The sequence below is a fragment of the Camelina sativa genome, chromosome 5 (assembly GCF_030686135.1).
Source record: "Camelina sativa cultivar CO46 ecotype springtype chromosome 5, ASM3068613v1".
Taxonomy (NCBI): Eukaryota; Viridiplantae; Streptophyta; class Magnoliopsida; order Brassicales; family Brassicaceae; genus Camelina; species Camelina sativa.
Genome location: NC_141884.1, coordinates 35445342 through 35466733, shown reverse-complemented (window position 1 = coordinate 35466733; position 21392 = coordinate 35445342). Strand labels below are relative to the sequence as shown.

Here is a 21392-nt window from a genome sequence, read left to right as displayed (position 1 = left end):
TCGATGTGGGATATACACCTTTTCTGTAAATTAGTTTACAACTTTACATATATATAATTTCTGCGTTTTTAATTATTTCTATCTATACTACTCACAATTAATTACTAAAATTTTGTTAAGGAAATATTATAATATCGGAAATCAAGCAATTTAGTCAGATTTGGTAACTTGAATATTCGTTTTTAAAGATTTTAACTGAATCACTAAATATTCCTTTTAAAAGATTATCTGTTAAGATCAATCTCGGTAATTAAGGAAATATCCGAATTTTTGGTAATTAAAATTTATGGTTTTCATTTAAATACCTTAAAGGAAAATGAAATCAGAGTGTTTGCACATAACGAATAACTCTGTTTGGGATCTTAAATAACTAATCTTGAATGAAATAATATATTGGATCCGAAAAATATTATTCTGGAGTACAAACAGATCCGCGGATTTTTTTCCTTCTGCAGTCGGATATGTAAGGATCCGCGTCCCGACCCGGCAATTTTTTAAGTAATCGACCGAGGGTATTTTTGTCATTTAATGAAATCAAAACTATAGGTTAATTAGATTAAATTTTGTGATTCTCTAATCATTTTTAACGAAAAACCTACCAAAACCAAGTCATGGTCTATTTTTACTCTAGAGAGTACTTCTGTTTTAATAGTATAGATTTGATATAAACAAAAATGTATATTAATCACGAGTTTGATTCGGTGGTCGAGAGATGGCTATCATCTAATCTTTACCCAATAGCCTATAAAACTTTGTTTGGTAAGAAAAAAAAAATGTGATGATTAATTGAAACTGACAGTATGAAAATAATTAAAGTTATAAGTCTTCTAGTTGACTATTTTAAGATCTGATCCCAAGGCAAGTATCTCGTTCTGCTGGTTTTTTCTTTTTTGTACGAGTTTAAAATTTTATAATTTGAATTTCACGTTATAGATAATAAAAAATAAATAAACATGTCACATAGAGAGACCTCTTCTTAAACGCACTAACTTAAATCAAATGACATGGCTTTCTTATTCTTTGTATACTATGGTTTCCGACGTTCTCGCCATCAAATTATGGACCGACACGTACAAAAGATTAAAAGAGTCTATCAAGCTCAGCTTCATCCAAATCGAAACAATAGAAATTAATGAATATTTAAGTCAGCTAGTAGCTAGGATAAATAAAATTAGCTATCCTTCTTGTCTCCTTGAAGACGAACTGTGAAATATATATCTATTGGATAGTTAAATCTTGTGGAAATGTTCAATATAACTTTTTCGCCAAACTAAACCACAACACTATACTGAACATTACGACTTAGATTACACTATACTGAGCATTTCGCCATACATAAGCTCTTAGGTTTAGCATGGGGGCAACTATTACCAAACTAAGCTAAAAACACACACATAAATTTGCCAACCATTTATTATATTTATAAAACATATATGAAGTATATGCTCAACTCCCTTTCTACGTAGATCTGCCACTGACTGTATATAATTCTAAATGGTTGCTCATCAAAAGTTCTAAAAATTCGTTATTAGTTTTCCTAGCGTGGATATGGAGCAGGGAGGGCTGCGCTCGCTTATGTAATTGAACGTTGTCGGATACACAACGTCATGGTGTTTAATTCGTCAATTACTATAAAAAAGCTTATATTTTTCTCTTCCTAACTTTCAATCTCATCATAACACCAATTTGACTTTAAGAAGATATCTATTGAAAAATTCAAAACAACTTCACCAGAAAATTTCAAGTTACTCAGTATAAAGAATGCATATTATATAATTATCTAACTCTAATGTTGTATTGCGAAAAGAAAAAAAGTTTAATGGTACGTTTGATCATCTAACTGAATTTTTTTTTATTGGTATTTCATCTTTATAACATTCTAATTCTAAGAGATTATTTCATGTAGTAATTATCAAAACCATCAATACTTAAAAACACACACGTCGATCGGTCGATGGTCTTCTGTATTTCACATGTTACCATCCATGTGACGGGAAATTTCGTGGACCCTAATGCCCAATATACTAAAATTACAAAACTAAAAAAATGCTATGAATTGTTAGAAACTGGATCTAATTTATATTCTTATAGGTCACTTATTAAACAAACTATATAAGAGAAGGGAGGAATATATATGTATACACTTTTTTATGACTACTAGGATGATAACCAAAGTCATATGATTCCATCGTAACTCCGGTTTAAGTGCTTCAAAGACCAAAATCAATCCCTTTATGAAGTAACATGGATTAGTTTCTTCTTAAAGATAAAAAAAACTGATTATTTAAAGAAAGTCAAAGCTAGCTTTAGAGATGCGTACTATAGTGAATAATACAAACAGTAAACGATATATTCTGATGAGAAAATGGGATTTGACTTTAGCAATTCAAAATCCAAAGCTAGCTAACAGACAAATTAAGAGTTTAGATTAATTTGCATCTCCACTGATGGGCATCGATCTTTCTCTCAAGTTCGAGGCCGAGGAGAAGGAGAAAGATGAAGAAGGATCAAAACATAGCTGCAGTGAGAATAAAGAAGACGATGAACATGATGCTAGTGGCGGTGATGAAGATGAACAAATGGTGAAAGAAGACGAAGAAGAAGATTCTTGTTTAGGTTCAAGAACCCGGGAAGAAGAGAACGAACGTGAAGAGGTACGTACGTACGTAACGTACCTATACGTATGTATCTTATATATCCATCAGAAATTTTTTTGTGTGCAAATATGTTTAACATCATATGGATGGAGATCAGATCTTGCAGCTACAGATCCAGATGGAAAGTGTGAAAGAAGAGAATACTAGGCTGAGGAAGCTTGTGGAGCAGACTCTTGAAGATTATCGTCATCTGGAGATGAAATTCCCGGTTAACGATCAAACCAAGAAGATGGTGAGAGAAATTACGTCTCATACAAGTTACATAGTGGTAATAAATTGATAATTAAACATGAATACTTGTATGGTTTCTTTAACCTAGGGTCTTGAAACGTTCCTTGGAGCAAAAGGCAAATGGTGTGTGGATATAACAAGTAAGGCTCGGAAAAGAGGACCTGAGATATCTCCATCCGTGGAAAGAGAATTAGGGCTTTCGCTATCTATACAGAAAAAGCAGAAACATGCAGGAGAGAGCAAAGAAGCTGTTCAGTCTCATCATCATCAGCAAAGATACAATAATAGCAGCTTAGCTATCATGAACGCGCCACGTATCATATCATCATCTCAGGGGAATAGAAAAGCCAGGGTGTCTGTGAGGGCGAGATGTGAGACGGCAACGGTGAGTTTCTTTATCCCATATCTTGGACTCAATTGGTAACATGATCTTTTAATAAGAAAGATGAGTGTGTAGATGAATGATGGATGCCAATGGAGAAAGTACGGTCAGAAAACCGCAAAAGGGAATCCATGTCCACGAGCTTATTACCGATGCACCGTGGCTCCAGGATGTCCCGTTAGAAAACAGGTACCATGTGTGAAAATTGCAATTGCACATACCCTCAAAGATACATTCTATATTCTTTTGTTTGGGGACCATTTTAGATCAAGTTATTATTGATAATGTAGTACTTTATATATTACTTTATGTCCAATGTATAATTGATAGCATGCCATAACTACATTTAAATGAAATGATGAAAAATATGTATATAATTAATTATGACTTGTTGTACATGAAGGTGCAAAGGTGTTTAGAAGACATGTCAATACTGATAACAACCTACGAAGGAACACATAACCATCCACTTCCGGTGGGAGCAACAGCCATGGCATCTACTGCCTCCACTTCTCCATTCTTGTTACTCGATTCCAGCGACAACCTCTCTCATCCTTCCTATTATCAAACTCCTCCAATCATAGACTCATCTTTGATCACATACCCGCAAAATAGCAGCACCAACAACCGAACCATACGAAGCTTGAACTTTGATGGTCCATCAAGAGGAGATCATGTTTCATCTTCCCAAAACCAATTAAATTGGATGATGTAGAGTTCCCATGTCTCTTAATCATCAACTCTGCTTATTCCTTTGGTTCCATTATTTTACTATTAATTCAAGTCATCATGGATTCTTTGCCTATTTCTTGTTCTTGTTTCTTAACATTTGTGTTTGGTACATAGAAAATTAAAAGTTTGAGACTGTTTTAATTCTTTCTAATGTTAACATGTTAAAAAGAAATGGGCACCAAAATAACACACCAAAAGATCAAAAGATAACAGATGCAAACCTCAACACGCTCTTCTCTATCTTTTCAATAGAATACTTTTTATACACATCGTTTAGAAATCCTCCAAGACATTAATTAAACTAAAGTTGATCTAATAGAAACCTAGTTAAGAGAGTTTTTAGTTCGGAACCTAATTGAACTCGTCCACTCTTTATATGTTTCAACATCCGACGCAGCATTAATAAAGATCGTTGGTGTTACGAAAGAATCACATTTCTACAAACTTCGCAACATGTGATGAGCTTTTTTTGTGTCTCCTCCAGCTTCTTCAAGATAATTTACAGATAATTAAGGGAAACCAGATGATTTCCTTATGTCACCCCAAAGGCTCCTGCTTCGAATGGAAGCCACCACTTTGCATTGAGTTGAATAACAACACCTGGTACAAATCAAGGAAACCAAAGTTAAGGTCAGGTAGAACTAACAACACGGGTACACGAACCTAACCAAAACCCCATTGAAAAAAATGACATGTAAATGACTAAACCTATGTACTCTTAATAGGAAGCTAGTCAACTATTAGGAAGCTATTATTCTTAGGCTCTATATGTACTCTTAATAGACTAATCTCTTCAAACAAAAACATTGAAAACAACTGGTCTTAAGACACTCAGCTAATTAGGAGCACAATAATTCTATACTTTGAGCCCTTAGACCAGAGATCTGGCTGGGGTTAGAAGTCGAACTACAGTAAGGTCAAAAGTAAACAAGCAAAAGGGTGATGTGCACATTTTGACAATTAACACAATTTGACTGTTAATGCAAAAGTGAGCAGCCTATTAACTTATCAAAGTTGAATTACTCACCGAGAGATCATCACTGATTTTGACCGGCAATGCTGGCATCGAGCAAGGCATTTTATCCATGCTGCCAAATCAAGATATCAGTACACCATGGTCCACCCAACTTACAGAAAATGTTAAAAAGTATCAACTTACTCATTTTGGATGGTCATAAGGTTGTTCCTTGCCTGACGAAAGAGACCTAGGTTATCCTCTACCTGTTTGCAATTATCAGGACAGAGCGGTTTTAGCGACAACACATTTCCACTCCTTTAAACAAGGTAATCTAGAACTTACCTGATACGAGGAGAGATTAGCTCTAATTTGACTAAAAGCTCGTACATTCTGGTCTAAGAGATTTATTGCATAACCACTTAAATCTGAGACAGAAAAATGAAAGAATCAGTAAGGAAAAATAGGCAAGACTAAAGTTTACTGCCACTTCAACCAAAATCCATATGCAAGAGAGCTTAAAGGAATCATCTTTACAAGGTAAGAGGATCAGAGAGAGGACTTCAATAGAGTGTCACGATATAAACATACAGCAGGCATTATACTCCTTTACTAGATGTATGTCATAAAAAAAGACCTGGAATAGGCAAATTCGGATGGAAATCTCTCAGATAAAAGATAGAAGTTAACCTTCACATGTAATTGTTGTAGAGGGCATTGAGAAAGGGTACGAAGCCATGTTATGGGGCAAAACAGAGGGTATGCTCGACTTAGAAGACGATTCCACCTGCTTGTCCTGAAGATATATAAATCTTTTTAGAAAGCACCTTAGGACTAAAAACCTCAATTTATCAAAAGATAATCAAAGTCGCTTTCAATTGTTGTTCAAAAGTCTCACTCATCAAAATTGAGCAAATGGCAAGAATCAACAACATACCTTGCTAGAACTTGTTCTTCTTCCACAATTTAATTCTTCTGATTTTCTTCTCTTTCTCTGTGCAAAAAAAAACATTCAGTATATCAAAACTCCAACTTCAAAGACTGTTATCTCCCATATTCTCATCCCAAGAACTCAAGTAATACAACTGAAACGACAACGAAAACTTCCATCCTACGGAAAACCATTTCATTCTGTCTAGTGTAGTTTAAGTTTAGGAAGAATCTATGTATGCTCTATTATATGTACGAAATGGAACATATAGAAACTGTTCCCTGGGTGTCATTTTTCTTTGATACACACATATAGCATGGTATAAGCTTAGAACTACATGACTGCAGCAAAATGGTCACAACAGAGCTACAAAAAAATTAAAAATGGCAGATATGTGAACAGAGAGATGCTTACTGTCATCCATCTACAACGCAAAGCCACATCTCGAACGCTTTTGTCAGGCAAAGTACTAGCAATCTTAATATACTTCATGATATTTGGCTTATCCTTGTACCTGCAATAAACAGAATCAACCCTTCAGGTCATAACAAAAATTCAACAACAAAATAATATCTCAGCTTCCCTCACAGGACATAAAAAGCCAAAAAAAAAAAAAAAAAAAAAAGGCTCACTTCTCAAGGCCATCCTCCAATTTGTATTGTTCTTCAGTTGACCATTCGCTAACCATGGAAGTATCATGCTTGGGACCAGAAACTAAATCAAGAGGATTCGAAGAACTTCCAGGAGAAGTAGCAGCATTGATCATACTCATCCCCAAGTAAGGACCCATAGGAATCATCTCAGAAGAGTTGTTAGTTTGGAAATTAAAAGCGTAACGGCTCATCATAGAATTCAAAGACTCCAACCCAGAATTAGATCGAGTAGCCATCCACATAATCAAAATACACAAACCCTATAAAACCCTTCACACCATCTAAACCCAAATTTCACAACTAAAACAAAAAAAGATTAAAACTTTAACAATCAGAAATCAAACCCTTCAAAATCCAAAAGCAAAACCCCAAACCCTCCTTTGATCAGATGTTAAAAAAGATACAAACTTTGAGCAAGTGAATCATCTTACGCCATGGAAGAGAGCAAAAAAGAAAGCTTGAAACTTCTTAACCTTCTCAATCCCAAGTCTTTTTTTTGTTTGTTAATTTCTAACGAAGAAAGCAAAATTTTGATTTTTGTTTACCAAATCACAACTTTTTTTTTTTTTTGAAGTTTGTGGAATTGCTTTTGGGTTTTTTTGTTTTTCTCTTCTCCTCTCTGTATTTGACAGCAGCCTTCTCAGCTTCTAATGCCAATGGAGGATGTTTTTTTAGACAAATAATGGAACAATATATATACTTTATGACTTTTCACCAAATTTCATGGAGAAAAATACTATACTATAAACTACTTATAAAAGATAAACCCAAATTAAAATCTATAAGATTTTTTACTATTTTCCAACTCAAAATGAATAAATTGTATGTAAAATGAGGGAAAAAAGAGGATTTTTTTTTTTTTTTTTTGGGACTGAAAAGCAAAAAATGGGAATACAAATAGAGATTCTCTTCCTAATTGAAGGGGAGATAAGACTAAAGAACATATTCATATTTTAAACATTGTTTGGAATTTATTACAAAATTAGAATGGAAAAAAAAAAAAAAAAAAAAAAATGAGAAGTAAATAAAAATAAGAGATGGTTGGCAGATCGTGGAATTTAGTAAACAGTGCGAATCCCAATAATAAAGCATTTGATGCCTTTTCTTCTTATACCTTACCTTTTTTATTCCCCAAAGTTTTTTTTTAGTATCATCAAGTAGACAAGATTTTTTTTTTTTTGTATTTATGGTTATTAATAATGGCAATGTATGTCCTCGTTGTCGAAAGCACAAAATATTTGAATTTGATTCATGTTTTTTTATTTTATTTTTTGTTTATAAGGCAAAATTAATCTTAGGATCCCAATAATTGTGGGATAAACTAAACCGTTCGTACAATGCTTTTACAATTATATGCGACTATAGAATATAATTGGAGTCAATATGTTATTATGTACGTATTCAAAAGCCAGCGCAATTGGAGTCTTGGGGTCGAGTCTGTTCAAAACTTCGGTTTAAGAATTTATTAGTTTTGTGCATAGGTAAATGAACAAAAGTTTTTTATAGGTTAAAAAAAGCCTAGAAAATAAAAACATATAAATTTCTAGTAATTTATCTATAATATCAAATGTATATGTTCATTTTTTTCCACTGTGAATTTTTATATGATCTCAAAGTTGAAAGTTTACGAACAAATTAAATTCGAATATCAAACGAAACGGTGATGAAAGAAAACCTTATCAACGATCAAGTACATGAGAGTAATATTAGTCTTAAAAAAGTTTATGACAAGTTTATATGTCATGTCAAACACATCACCAAAATAATATATAGTCTCCACGGGCCAAACTGTGACATGATTTTTCTATATTGTTTGAAGTCACATGAAACCGAAAACCGTTTTCGTTCATATCATATAATCCCATTAGTGACCGATTGGGCAGCAGAGACATCATACTATAGAGAACCGGCGAAGAAGCTAGGATTGAAGTATACATTGATTACAACTTACAAGATTGCTCCTAAAGAAAGCTCTTTGTATGATGATTATGGTAAAGTGCCGAGGCCCAATACGAAAAAGAAAAAAAATTAAGGTTTTTTTTTAAAAAAAAATAATAAAAGCTGAAATTTGTTTTGCTAACTATACTGGGGCTTTTACAAATTTTTATTTATTAACTCTTTTGATTTTGAGATTTTTTTTGCTAATTATGGACTTTTTTTTGCTAATTTTGAGGATTTTTTCTAATTTTAAAACCTATTTTATTAGTTATGGAATATTTTCAAATTATATGGGTTTTTAACTAATTCTTGGACTTTTTTGGAGCCTATTATTGGACATTTTTAAAAATTATGAAGCATTTTTATTAGTTTTGGGAGGTTTGAAGCCTTATTAGTTTTTTCTTTTATAAAAAATTCTTGCAAAATGGGCTTCGAAATTTTGAGGCCCAATACGAATGTTTCATTCGAATGGGTGAAGGGCCGGGCATGATCGTATAATCCGAGATCTCGATAGTAAGGGATGGAAATATACGAAGAAAATATATCTAAAAGGAAAACACGTGAAAGCTTAAATTAAACTTCAACTCTTGCTTGTGTGATTTCACAATTAAAAGGAGATTTTAGAGAGGAAGTTTCCTAGTTTACTTGTTACCTAGAGAAAGAACCTAGGTCTGGGCATAAAACCGTATCCGAATATTCAATCTGGAACCCGACCTGAAAAACCGGGTTCAGGTTGGGTACGAGTTTACCTATAAAATTCTATTGGGTTCTATTTTCTAATATCCGTGAGTTCGGATTAGGGTCGGATAATATCCTCTACCCGTTTGGGTATCCACTAAACCCGAACATATAAACATATTTATAATATTTATCAATAATATAATGCAATTACCCCAAAATTATGATTATGATTTTGAATATTTCATTTAGTTTTATACCTAAATATCAAAAATAATCAAATATCTAAAATATTTTGTCACATCAGTCAAAATTTAACTAAATTCATTTAAATTTAATTATACTTTTTCGGGTACCCGGTAGTTCGGGTACTAATCGGGTTCTAAAATTTGTAACCCAAACCGACCCGAACCTAATAGTACCCAAACCGAATCGAACCCATATATCTAAAAATACCCAATAGGTTCTATTTTTCTAAACTCGTTTACCCGAACCCAAATGGATAACACCCGAACCCGAAAGGTTTACCCGAATGCCCAGCCCTAAAAGAACATATCGACTCTATAGAAAGTGATAGAGACGTTATTTAGTTATAATAAAGTGATTGAAACAAGAATATAACCAAAACCATTAAAATAAAATAAAAAGAAGAATTTTAAAATTTAAACCATTTTCACGGAAACAATAACCGCCGCTTCTACAGTAAAACCAAAACCCTTCATGAACACGGCCGGACATCACACTATCACACACTCTTCTCAGTTACCCAATATATAGTAGTAGATAGGGCAAACACACACGAGTAAATGTGCTCTTAACGTCTCTCGCTGCGATTACTCCAGCAGCAGCAGGTAATATTTTACCGAACAAGAAATCTATTTTCTAGGGTTTTGTTTCGTTGGAATTAGGTCTTATTAAGTAACATTGATCCGGATATGGCAAAATCAACAAAAACTCGATTCTTAGGTTTCTGGATTAAGGGCTATATTATATTATATTATATTACTGGGCTTTGTTGGAATCTCGGAAGAAAGTGCTGCAACATGATTAGGATAACTTGTTCAGATTATATATATCACTCACGATTGATTTAGCCGTAAACTCAACTCTGCAACATAATTAGGATTCGAAACAGAGAACGCTTTGATCATTATAGCCAAGCAATAGTACTATATCCTAACGCCTTAACCTTTTGCTTCCTTGTAGATACGGATGTGGCTCTGAAGAGAATCAAGATAATGAAGAAGCAGAGGTATACATATATATCACTTCCTTGTGTTCTATTTTTGCAACACAATTTATCATCAAAATGGATTAGTTGTATATCTATGTTCTTGGTTGCTTGCAGCTGCGGAAAGAAGTCGTGAGATTACGAAACCTGCTCAGGTATGTATGCCTCGTTTACTACATTTCAGATTCATTCAGGTTTCAAATGAAGATTGACTTTTCTTCATTCATATATACTCTCTCAGGAGAATGACTGGTAGAGACGACGATGTGAGTTTCACTGAGCTGCGAGAACTTAGAAGTCATCTCAAGGATGTCAGGGTCATTGTGATGGACAAAAAGGTGAGGAAACTTGTTCATTTAGGGAAGCATGATTTTAACTTCCTTGTCCTGTTATTGTAAAATGCTCAAAAACATCTTGTTTGACTATGTATTCCAGAATAAGGCAAAGCTAATTGAAGATGAAAGGCTGCTCAAACAGGTAAAAAGGTTTTTTTTTTTTTTCTCTAGTCTTTTCTTAGCTTTCCCCTGCATTTAGATACTTGACATAAATCGCAAACCCTATGGTTTCTTGCAGAAGAAGGAAACAGAGGATGAGAATGATGGTCCAAGGAGAGGGGTTTCAAGGGGTACGAGGAGATGGCCCAGAGGGGTTTATGAGAGATTGTGGCTTTTGAACGAGTAATAATAATTAACTTCATTGCCATATTTCCCATCTTATTGCTCTCTATACTTTTTCACTTTGGGGTTTCATTTTCTTTGTTCATCCTCACAGAAGCATGAATGGTAGAGAGATCGAGAATATGAATTCCCACGTCGAACTGTGCTTACTTGAAACTCAGATACGACGTGCTATGATTGGTCTGTGGGAACAAATGATGGGACCAGGACGGGAAAAAGAGGTATAGATTTATCAATATCAACCTCCCAATCCTTGAGAAACAGATTCCATTTCCGCCTTAGACCGATCGATCAGACTAATGCACCCACTCTCTCTTTCTAGACTCTTGCAACTGATTCCTTGTTTAGATTCTTGTTTTATAAATTTACAAGTCGGATCTAAATGATCAAATGGCTCTTTTTTGCTCTCACACACAAACTTAAAAGAAGCATAACACTCATTCTTCCATTAGGGTGTGGAAGAGAAGATGAAGCCGCAGAGGAGGCGAAGAGATGTGACGAAGCAACAGGTGATCAGAGTGCTCTTCGATTTCTGCGGATCATCCAGCAGTAACAGGTAGTTCTCACAATAACATACATTTTGAAGAACAACGGTTCTGTTTTCTAGGGTTTTCTTGTGGTGAATTACTTCTTTCGTGCATTGTGATCTCTTTCTAGATATGAACAGTGTCCCCATCAAAAACAAGAAGATGAATCACTGGTTCGTACACATTTCAAAGTCATGAACCTTATTCTTCTTCTATATTTCCGTTTTTTATTTTTTTGCTCACATCATTGTTCTTCTTACACCTAGTCTTTGGAGAGCGAACTCAAGAGATTACGGCTTCTGACCAGGTATACATACAGACCTTGTCCCGTTTCTTGTTTCCGCTGATCCATGTTCATATTAGCTTTCCTTTTTATGCATTCTTAGGAGAATGATTGGTAAGGATTTGGACGGTTTTGGACGGTTTGACTTTCGCTGAGCTGCAATCACTGCAATCCCAACTAACGGAAGCCTTGCCCATTGTGAACAACCAACTACAGGTTAATAACACAAATTTTTTCATATGGGAAAACAGAATTAGATTACTACTTTCTCCTATTACTTAGTGATAAATTATATTGTCATTCTCAAACATCTTGTTATTTTATGACATGAGAAGATAAAGCTGGAAGAGGAAGAAACGCTGCTCAAACAGGTAAACTATTTTATACAGTCCATTAGTTTGGTCTTCTTCTTTGTTTTTTGTCCCCTGATAGATTCATGTTTGATCTTGCATTGTTCTCCAAATTTGAAGCTCTTTCTTACATTTATGCAGAAGAGGGAAGCAGGGGATAAGGATGAAGCTACGATGAAAAGGTAATCTCCTAGCAAAAGAAACAAGTAAAAAGATTTGATTAGAACAATTTGTATCTATGTGTAAAGGGTTCGATCTTGGGTTTCTGTTGTTGAATTAGTACTTGGGTTAAGAATGAGATATGGAACCAATTTTTTTTTATTGCACATTATGCTGACTTGCTTTTTTGGATCATTGAACTAATTGTGACTTGTTCTGGCCTTCTGTGTATATGGTGGGATATATAACAGCTCTGGAGAGAAACAAGATGATGAAGAAGCACGACGGCGTCGACGGGTACATATATATATTTTCACTTGCGGGATCATGTATCTTATCTTGCATCTCAATGTATCTTTACAAATGCTTTTGTACTGCAGTCGCGATGGGAGATAGAATACGAGAAACGAAGAGCTGAATCCATGCAGAGCGAGTTCGAGAGATTATGGCTGTTGAAGGAGTAATAAACTTGTCACTTTTGGTTGCTCATGTGTTTTTTTTCTCCACTTTTTGGTTGACCATGTCTTTTCCTTGAATTCTCATAGGAGAATGAGTGGAAGAGAGCTGGACAATATCACTTCCTCCGAGCTGTATCTACTTGCCAGTCAAATGCACGCAGGATCGATGTGGATTTCAGGACTTTTCATCCCTGATATGACTATTTTTAGTTTTACATAACTTTGTTATTTACGTATCCCTTGTTTTGGACTCGAGTCTCTTTAGTTTTGAATAAGCAAACATTGTTTTCCATCCAAATTCTTAATATATCACTATATTAAACTTTAGTCGATCGTGGGGATGACATGTTAACATTTTACTTATAGTCTTATGATTTAAAGTATGAATCGTATAATGTCAAAACAACTGGTCCATCGTTTTTGCGGTCCAACAAAACAACGAACACCGAACAAAATATAATAAGAATGGGGAATCCTATGCCAGGAATCGATTGGGATATATATAGCTGGACACAGCCTAAGCGAGATCCACACTTGAGACCATGTTTTTGTTAGTGAAAACAGAGTTGTGCCTATAGTGATATCCTTGTTATATGTTGCTTTAACAAATTTTATGTTTTGATTTTATACATATATTAAGACATAATCTTTCTTTTTTTTTGGGAAAAATGTCTTTTAAATTCCCAACTTTTTCATTCAGTTGATTTAAATCCCCAACTCACGTTTGCTATTTTATTGTATGAAGCAGAACATGCCAACAATATCATCAGAACGAGTTTTAATGTCTTGTACCTTTGTTCTCAAAGAAACAAACATCTTCCTATAACTTCTTATTCTCGTTGCACGCACCAAAGATATGTTTGTGATGAGAAGAAAATATGAACTTTAGAATTTGGTGAATTTTCAAAATGTCATCTAAATCATAATATTTTTCAAATTTGGGACAAAAAATAATATTGGAATTTATTATTTTTAATTAATTATATAATTATATATACGCTTTGTTTCCGGAAATACCAAAATGTTATCGTGGTTGAATAGTTGAGACTTTGTTTGAATTAGAGTATGTTCAATGGTGGATGCTAAAAAAAATGCTTAACTATGCTTATAGGTATAATATTTAGAAATAATGAAGTTAAAAAACTTTTGTAAAAAATTGTAAAATGGTATGCTCCAATGGTAGATTCTAATTTTGGGTTCTTAAACTTTTTTAAAAACCAAAAAAGTTTATAAAACCTTATTTAAATGTTCATATTGTCTGTTTCCTAATCCAAACACTCCATACTTCAAGTTTGTAAGCTATTCTCCTCTGTCATTCCCTTGTAAACAACTTCGCCTCATACTCATCATCATCAGCAGCGTAATCATCCTGATAATAAAATCATAATCAGATCGGATAAAACAAGATTTTACTAAAAGATTCAAAAAAGTGTTAATGGATATATACCAAATCAACGATTTTGAATCTGATCTTTTCATATCTTGCTTTAGCTTTTTCTCCTAAAGCCTGCAAGTTTCACAAAAGAACCAAACTGGTTCAATTTCAATTTCACCATCTCTCCAAAAAAATTAAAATGAATTCTCACAAAAAATACAAATCCTGACCATAATTTTTCTAATATATCTACTCTCAATTCAGAAGATATGAAAGATCTACACTTCAAATCAGAGATATGCGTACCATGAAGATAAGATTAGAGCGTCCTTGAACCAAATTCATCGATTTTTTTAACTTCCCGATTTGGTGTTTTCGGTTGAGGAATCATATATCGCCGAATTTGTCATCAGCGTTGCTTGGATGGTGATAACGCCAAATTAGAAACCTATTTCCGACTCATTTCTTCTCTTAATTCAACGGAGGAGGATAGAAATGAGAAAGTAAAAAAGAAAAAAGCTTTGGTAGAAATTTTTTTTTTCTTTTGTTAATTTGACCAACCGACCAACACATATGAGACCCTAAACGATTCTAAAAATGTTTAACTTAGAATCGATTTTAACATTTATAATGTATTTTGATTTATTTTTAATCTTAAGCATTTCTTAACAATCGCTTAAAAACCACCGTTGAACATGGTCCAAGTTCAAAGGGTTTAGTTATTCCAGTTCGAGATTGATCTTAGCAATAAACAATATCAAAAGTTATTGACGGGTCTTGGTTCGGGCCTAGGCCCACCTACATCATCCCATGATAATGGTTCGTCAATAACCAACAAAATTCATCAGACAGACCGGTTCTTCTTTCAGAGTTTTTGTGTTTCAGAGAATTAACTTTGAAAAAATGAGTATCGTCGTCGCTTTGATCTGCTGCTAAAATCCCCCATTTTGCAAAATTCAAAACCTGTAGAAGAGATTGAAAAAAATGGCACTACCTCCTTCGTCTCCTTCATCTTCTCCATCTCTTCAACGTCTCTCCACCTTCAAAAACCCTCCTCCTTCTTCACTCTCCTCCGGCGCACCACCACCGTCTTCTTCGCCGCTCGATTCTTTCGCCACCGATCGAATCCTCTCCCCGTTTCTCTCCTCTTCCTTCTCCTCCGCAACTTTCTCCTCCAAAGCTCTCGCTTCTGGATCTCCCGCTTCCACCGCCGAGCGTCTCCACCAAGCCATCGCCCTCCTCGATGCTCAGCTCCGTAATGACGTCATCTCTCGTCACCCTGAATTGCTTGCTCAGCTCTCTTCTCTTTCCCACGCCGATATCTCTCTCTCTTCTCTCCGATCCTCAGTCTCTTCACTCCAATCTTCAATTCGCCGTGTTAGATCCGATCTATCTGAACCGGTCCGGTCGATCCGATCCAAATCCGTTCAGCTATCTAATCTTCACTCAGCCGCTGAGTTACTCTCTCACTCCGTTCGTACGCTTCGTCTCTCCAAGAAGCTTCGAGATCTAACGGATTCTCCCGATCCAGATAAGATCGATCTCACCAAAGCTGCACAGCTTCATTTCGAGATCTTAACCATGTGTAAAGAGTACGATCTCTTCGGCATTGATGTTATTGATGAGGAAATCAAGTTTGTTACTGAGATTGGGGAGAAATTGAGGTCTGAAGCCATGAAGGTGTTGGAGAGAGGCATGGAAGGGTTGAATCAAGCTGAGGTTGGGACTGGTCTGCAAGTTTTCTATAACCTTGGAGAGCTCAAGCCTACGGTGGATCAATTGGTGAATAAGTATAAGGGAATGGCTGTGAAGAGTGTAAGCGTTGCTATGGACATGAAGGCTATATCTTCTGGCTCAGGTGGTGGTTACGGGCCTGGTGGGATTAGGTCTAGCGGAGCACCACACATTGGTGGCGGTGCTAAAGTAAGGGAGGCGTTGTGGCAGAGGATGGCTAGTTGTATGGAACAGTTGTATTCACTTGTAGTTGCTGTGTGGCACTTGCAGCGTGTACTGTCCAAGAAGAGGGATCCATTTACTCATGTCCTTCTTCTTGACGAAGTCATCAAGGTTCGGAATTTTACTGATTATTTAGGCTCCCATTGTTGATTCCTTAGTTTATAGTGTTGATGTCTCGAGGGTCAAGCTGCATTAGATAATTGAGACAAAGAGAGTGTTCTTGGATGAGTTTATACTGTCACCTTTTAAGTTCCGTCTCTAAGATTCTATCAATGTCCTGAGGGGCAAGCTGCATTAGAATCATTGAGAGGAAGAGAGAGAGCTCTTGGATGTCGAAGTAAAGATTCTTGATTGTTGATTAGGTTTAGAAGATGATCCTTACATGTTTTTGCATCAAAAAGAAACTTGGAAATTTGTTTATGTGATGTCAGGGATGTTGATTAAATTAGATTCCTGCCTGATTTTCTTGTTTTATTGCTGACATGAAGTGTTTCTATGCACAGGAAGGTGATTCTATGTTAACCGACAGAGTCTGGGATGCACTTGTGAAGGCGTTTACTAGCCAAATGAAGTCTGCGTACACAGCTTCGAGCTTTGTAAAAGAAATATTCACAATGGGATATCCAAAGCTCGTTGCTATGATAGAAAATCTTCTTGAAAGGATTTCTTTCAACACGGATGTGAAGGGAGTGTTACCTGCTATTAATTTAGAAAGGAAAGAACAAATGGTTGCATGCATTGCAATATTCCAGACTGCATTCTTATCCCTATGCTTTGGCCGCTTGTCAGACCTTGTGAACTCCATATTCCCTATGTCGAGCCGTGGGAGTTTACCTTCAAAAGATCAGATCTCACAGGTATTATCACACATTCAAGATGAGATTGAGGCTGTTCATCCAGATGCTCGTTTGACTCTTCTAGTTTTGCGTGAGATAGGAAAGGCCCTTAATAACCTAGCTCAACGAGCTGAGTGCCAGGTATGATAAACTTCTTTTCTCTTATGTTTTTCTTTTCACTTGCCAAATTATTAGTACCCATTGTCCTTTTGAGTATGGATTTCATAAACTCCTTAAAGTATGGCATCAGTTTCTGCTTGTATACAATGTATATCATATAGGAAGTTAAGTTACATGAAGATGTATAAGGTAGAATGAGTACAAAGTAATAATTCATGCGGCAATTATAATTTCATCGAGACAGAAATGAAGAGAAATAGAGCTACATCTTCCTCTGTTAAGCAAATAAATACGTGTTGACTAGCTGACATAATTGGGGCTAAGCAGTGTAAAGAAGTTAGACTGCTATGTATGCTTTTATGTCTGACATGTAACACAGCTACACTTATATTGCAGATTTCTACAGGCCCTGAGACGCGCCAGATATCAGGTCCTGCAACATCAACACAGATCAGGAACTTCACATTATGTCAGCATTTACAAGGAATCCACACACATATCTCATCCATGGTAGCAGACCTTCCTAGCATTGCTGCTGATGTATTGTCTCCTAATCTGGCTGCAATCTATGATGCGGCATGTGAGCCAGTTACACCTTTATTTAAAGCTATGCGAGACCAGCTCGAGTCATGCATTCTTCAAATCCATGATCAAAACTTTGGTGTTGATGATGCTGACATGGACAACAACGCTTCCTCATACATGGAGGAGTTGCAGAGATCGATTCTTCACTTCCGCAGTGAGTTCCTATCTAGACTATTGCCTTCCGCAGCGACCGCTAACACTGCAGGGACAGAATCGATCTGCACTAGACTTGCAAGACAAATGGCTTCAAGGGTTTTGATCTTCTACATCAGACATGCTTCCCTTGTGCGGCCACTTTCAGAATGGGGAAAACTTAGGATGGCCAAAGACATGGCCGAGCTGGAACTAGCAGTGGGACAGAATTTGTTTCCCGTGGAACAACTCGGAGCACCGTACAGAGCTCTTAGAGCGTTTAGGCCGTTGATTTTCCTGGAAACATCACAAATGGGATCATCTCCTCTCATCCAGGATCTACCACCGAGTATCGTCCTACATCATCTCTATACAAGAGGCCCAGACGAGTTAGAATCACCAATGCAAAAGAACAGACTGAGTCCGAAGCAGTACTCACTGTGGCTTGATAACCAAAGAGAGGATCAGATCTGGAAGGGTGTTAAAGCAACTTTGGATGATTATGCAGTGAAGATCAGGTCGAGAGGGGACAAAGAGTTCAGTCCAGTTTATCCTCTAATGCTTCAAATTGGATCGTCTTTGACACAAGAAAACTTATAAGCTCCATGTGCTTTGCTACCGAACCAATAATTTTTCTATTGCGGGTTAGTGGAACTACATCTGTTTCCTCTCACGGAATTTTTCTTTAGTTGTAGTTACAATATCTCTCACATACATGTCATGTAAATCGAGATTCATACATCATACCGTGCTTGGTGTCTTCAATGACTTCCATAATTTGTTTGAAGAGAAGCTCTTTGCTTTTGTTTATGTCAGAGACCGAACCCTCTTGCGCTAGTTTCTTATGTTTAATTGTTGAAGCAAGATTTATTATAGAGTAGTTATCTTACTTTTATTTCTTTTCGATATTTTATAGTAACGTAGTTCCAGGCCAAGAGCGATACAGTAAATGTAGTCTTCTTCGCTGGCTTGTGTTCAAACTGATCTTGTCCGACTTCCTCTTGACCTGGTCCAACTTCCCCAAAGACTGATTTTGGCTTCAACCGGGTTAAACTACCGATTCCGAAAATCAAAACCATAGCAAGGTTATTAAGGTAGATCGAAAGAGAAGTGAAACAGAGTTTTACTATACAAAGAGGGGAAACGTATCCATCATATTCATACCAAAGAGTATTTACATAGCAAAATATATACAACAAAACCTGTCAACTAACTTTTAGAAACCACATCTACTATACGTCTATACCCCTCTCTTCTTTTTTTTTTTTTTTAACCTCTCTCTCGATATTACAAAGTCAACAACCATGGATCAATATCCAACGGAAATAGATCTCTCCCCTAAACCAAGAGGAGAACGTGAACGTTGACGCCTTTTAATCTCGCTAAGAACCCTCCTCATCTCCGGCTGCTGCAGGGACGGTTGTCTTATCTTCTCAAACTCTTTCTTTATCTTCACCACTTGGCTATGTACCATTGGACCATCCTCGTTTCCATTATCGGCCTTGTTCTCCATCTTTACTCAAACCCGAGACTAAAGAAACAGAAACAAAAGAGAAACTCTTTATAAACTACGTTCTTCTGTGTACAAGACAGGACGACACGAGTTTTGTGTGAAGTAGAAGCGAAGTTAGGTTTGGTGGGCAACGCCAGATTAGTCTCAACTCCAGAATATAAAACAAAGTAAGGGTTTTGTGATTTCAGAGAGACGACTCTTTCTATCTTTACCTATCTCTTGTTTTATAAACAAAACGTGAAGGACGGTGTTCGGTGAACTCTGGTTACGTGTCGGTAACGTTGAAACATTTGTGAAGAGTCTCCTAACGTATATCTTTAAATTTGACCCTTGTTTTAATAAGATATGTTATTGGAAATTGGATAAATGAAAGAGTCGGGTTTTAAACGTTGAGAGACTAAAAAGGATGCCATGTGGACGGACTCAAGTCGTTGGTCAATTAGAAGATTCTAGTGGATATCCCTTTTGAGACGTTTCGTTTGATTACTCGTTAATAGTTTATGCAAACGCATTACACTCGTGTGTTCCTTTTGAGTTTTGGCCATAAAGCTTACACGTTTCGTTTAATTACCATTATTGTTTTCCTCGGCTTTGGTCCATATCATCAAATCGTCCACTTTTGACATTCATGAAATTGCCCCATACAAGGTGCAAAGTTCCAATGTCTTAGACTTATCTCCATAAGACAGCCACGACGAGTTTTTTTTTTCTTTTAATCACAATAACCACTAGGAATAATTTTAGCAAATCTTTTGTATTTCATAACTACGTACGGCCCGGGATGCCAGTTATGATCGAGAGTCCATGAAATATATTAATTGTCTAGACTACAAGATGGACTGGAGCTATAGTTTAGTTTGGTATCAGTCTCGAGTTTCTCTCTCGGGATATGACACAAATGATTAGATGTGATCTAGACTATAAGCTCCAGTCAACTAAAACCATTTGTTTTAGCGGATAAACTCTTGCGAAGGTGATCAATCATTAGGTAATTTTTTTGTATTGTGTCGTGTACAATGTTCTTTCTTTTATATTTTGACCAACATATATAACATGAAGACTCGTATTACCCAAAGATGTCGATGTGGCAAATATAGGTTTTACAAAAAAAATATATATATATGATATCTCTTCTGACCAACTAGATTCCAGTATTTTGGTTGTAAAAAATTTCTATGCTTTTTAGGTACTTTAAAATTAATAAAAACATTTAGTCGTTTTAGTTATCATGTCTTTTTCCAACATTATTAGGTTCAAATTTTTTTGGTTTTTAGTTTTAAAAATATGGTATAGTAATATAAAAATAAATGCTTGAATTAATCTGTTAAAAATGTGATCATATTAAATTATTATTATTCTGATGTTCAAAATTTTTTTTTTAGTTAAGGAACGATAAAGTAGAGTTTCATTTTTGATTAAATTTATCCGAAAATATCAAATAAATATTTTAAAGAAATGGAAATAATTTATTTGACATATTTGACATAAAAAATCAAAAACTTTGTTATTTAAGATTATTTTCTTTTGATATCTTCAAATGAAATATCATTTTTTGTATTTTTAGTTTATGAAATAAAAATATTCAATTTTGTGTTTATTATACAAACTCATTATATATATTATTTTTATAAACCACAATCACTTGCAATATTTATTTTTATACTCCAACAAGGGTACTTAACATCTTAGTCCAATAAGGATACCTAATATTATTTTAATATAGAAAAGTAAATTAACAAAGAGCAAAATATAATAAAAATATGTAAAATATATTTATGTGTGTGTTTTTACTTTTTATGATAACCCCAAGAATAATATGAGTACCAATTGTAGTCATGGTTTTCGCCTCTCTCTTTTGATTTTATTTGTTATTGACATGCATCAACGGTATTTATGAACTGCCATATCGAGGCACGTAAATCGAGTGAAGGGCAAACGAACATTTTGACGGCTTAGTCTCGCGACAATGAAAAACCTTCATCGGGGTTTTCTTACCAGCGATGCAACATTACGGCAAGCGCTGACCTTACACC

At 35.4% G+C, this 21392-nt stretch overlaps 5 protein-coding genes and 1 long non-coding RNA gene across 6 annotated transcripts; 3 read left to right on the top strand and 3 right to left on the bottom strand.

The window, feature by feature from the left end:
• The first annotated feature begins 2316 nt into the window (after nt 1-2316).
• Nucleotides 2317-4145, top strand: LOC104787819 (putative WRKY transcription factor 9). The gene is made up of 5 exons (XM_019246065.2): nt 2317-2654; nt 2755-2889; nt 2977-3273; nt 3346-3459; nt 3674-4145. The coding sequence occupies exons 1-5, from the start codon at nt 2448-2450 to the stop codon at nt 3983-3985; spliced, it is 1065 nt and encodes a 354-aa protein (XP_019101610.1). The 5' UTR covers nt 2317-2447; the 3' UTR covers nt 3986-4145.
• Nucleotides 4146-4216: 71 nt separating this feature from the next.
• LOC104787818 (uncharacterized) lies at nt 4217-7572 on the bottom strand. The gene is made up of 8 exons (XM_010513464.3): nt 6521-7572; nt 6303-6402; nt 5895-5951; nt 5648-5753; nt 5303-5385; nt 5162-5223; nt 5030-5090; nt 4217-4602 (listed from the first exon to the last, which is right to left on the bottom strand). The coding sequence occupies exons 1-8, from the start codon at nt 6781-6783 to the stop codon at nt 4540-4542; spliced, it is 795 nt and encodes a 264-aa protein (XP_010511766.1). The 5' UTR covers nt 6784-7572; the 3' UTR covers nt 4217-4539.
• Nucleotides 7573-7740: 168 nt separating this feature from the next.
• LOC147944776 (uncharacterized) lies at nt 7741-12848 on the top strand. Its single transcript, XM_087512715.1, has 15 exons — nt 7741-7748; nt 10364-10409; nt 10506-10543; nt 10630-10726; nt 10824-10865; nt 10962-11065; nt 11160-11286; nt 11518-11621; nt 11723-11765; nt 11859-11899; nt 11995-12091; nt 12211-12246; nt 12346-12407; nt 12636-12681; nt 12765-12848. The coding sequence occupies exons 1-15, from the start codon at nt 7741-7743 to the stop codon at nt 12846-12848; spliced, it is 975 nt and encodes a 324-aa protein (XP_087368841.1).
• Nucleotides 12849-14169: 1321 nt separating this feature from the next.
• On the bottom strand, nt 14170-14356 carry LOC109133015 (uncharacterized). The gene is made up of 2 exons (XR_002037894.2): nt 14290-14356; nt 14170-14211 (listed from the first exon to the last, which is right to left on the bottom strand). It is a non-coding gene; the product is annotated as an uncharacterized LOC109133015 (long non-coding RNA).
• A 598-nt stretch (nt 14357-14954) lies between these two features.
• LOC104787817 (conserved oligomeric Golgi complex subunit 5) lies at nt 14955-18721 on the top strand. The gene is made up of 3 exons (XM_087451118.1): nt 14955-16284; nt 16677-17150; nt 17526-18721. The coding sequence occupies exons 1-3, from the start codon at nt 15202-15204 to the stop codon at nt 18444-18446; spliced, it is 2478 nt and encodes an 825-aa protein (XP_087307244.1). The 5' UTR covers nt 14955-15201; the 3' UTR covers nt 18447-18721.
• A 246-nt stretch (nt 18722-18967) lies between these two features.
• Nucleotides 18968-19502, bottom strand: LOC109125643 (uncharacterized). Its single transcript, XM_087451119.1, has one exon. It carries the CDS (start codon nt 19357-19359, stop codon nt 19156-19158), a length of 204 nt encoding a protein of 67 aa, XP_087307245.1. The 5' UTR covers nt 19360-19502; the 3' UTR covers nt 18968-19155.
• Between the last annotated feature and the right edge of the window lie 1890 nt (nt 19503-21392).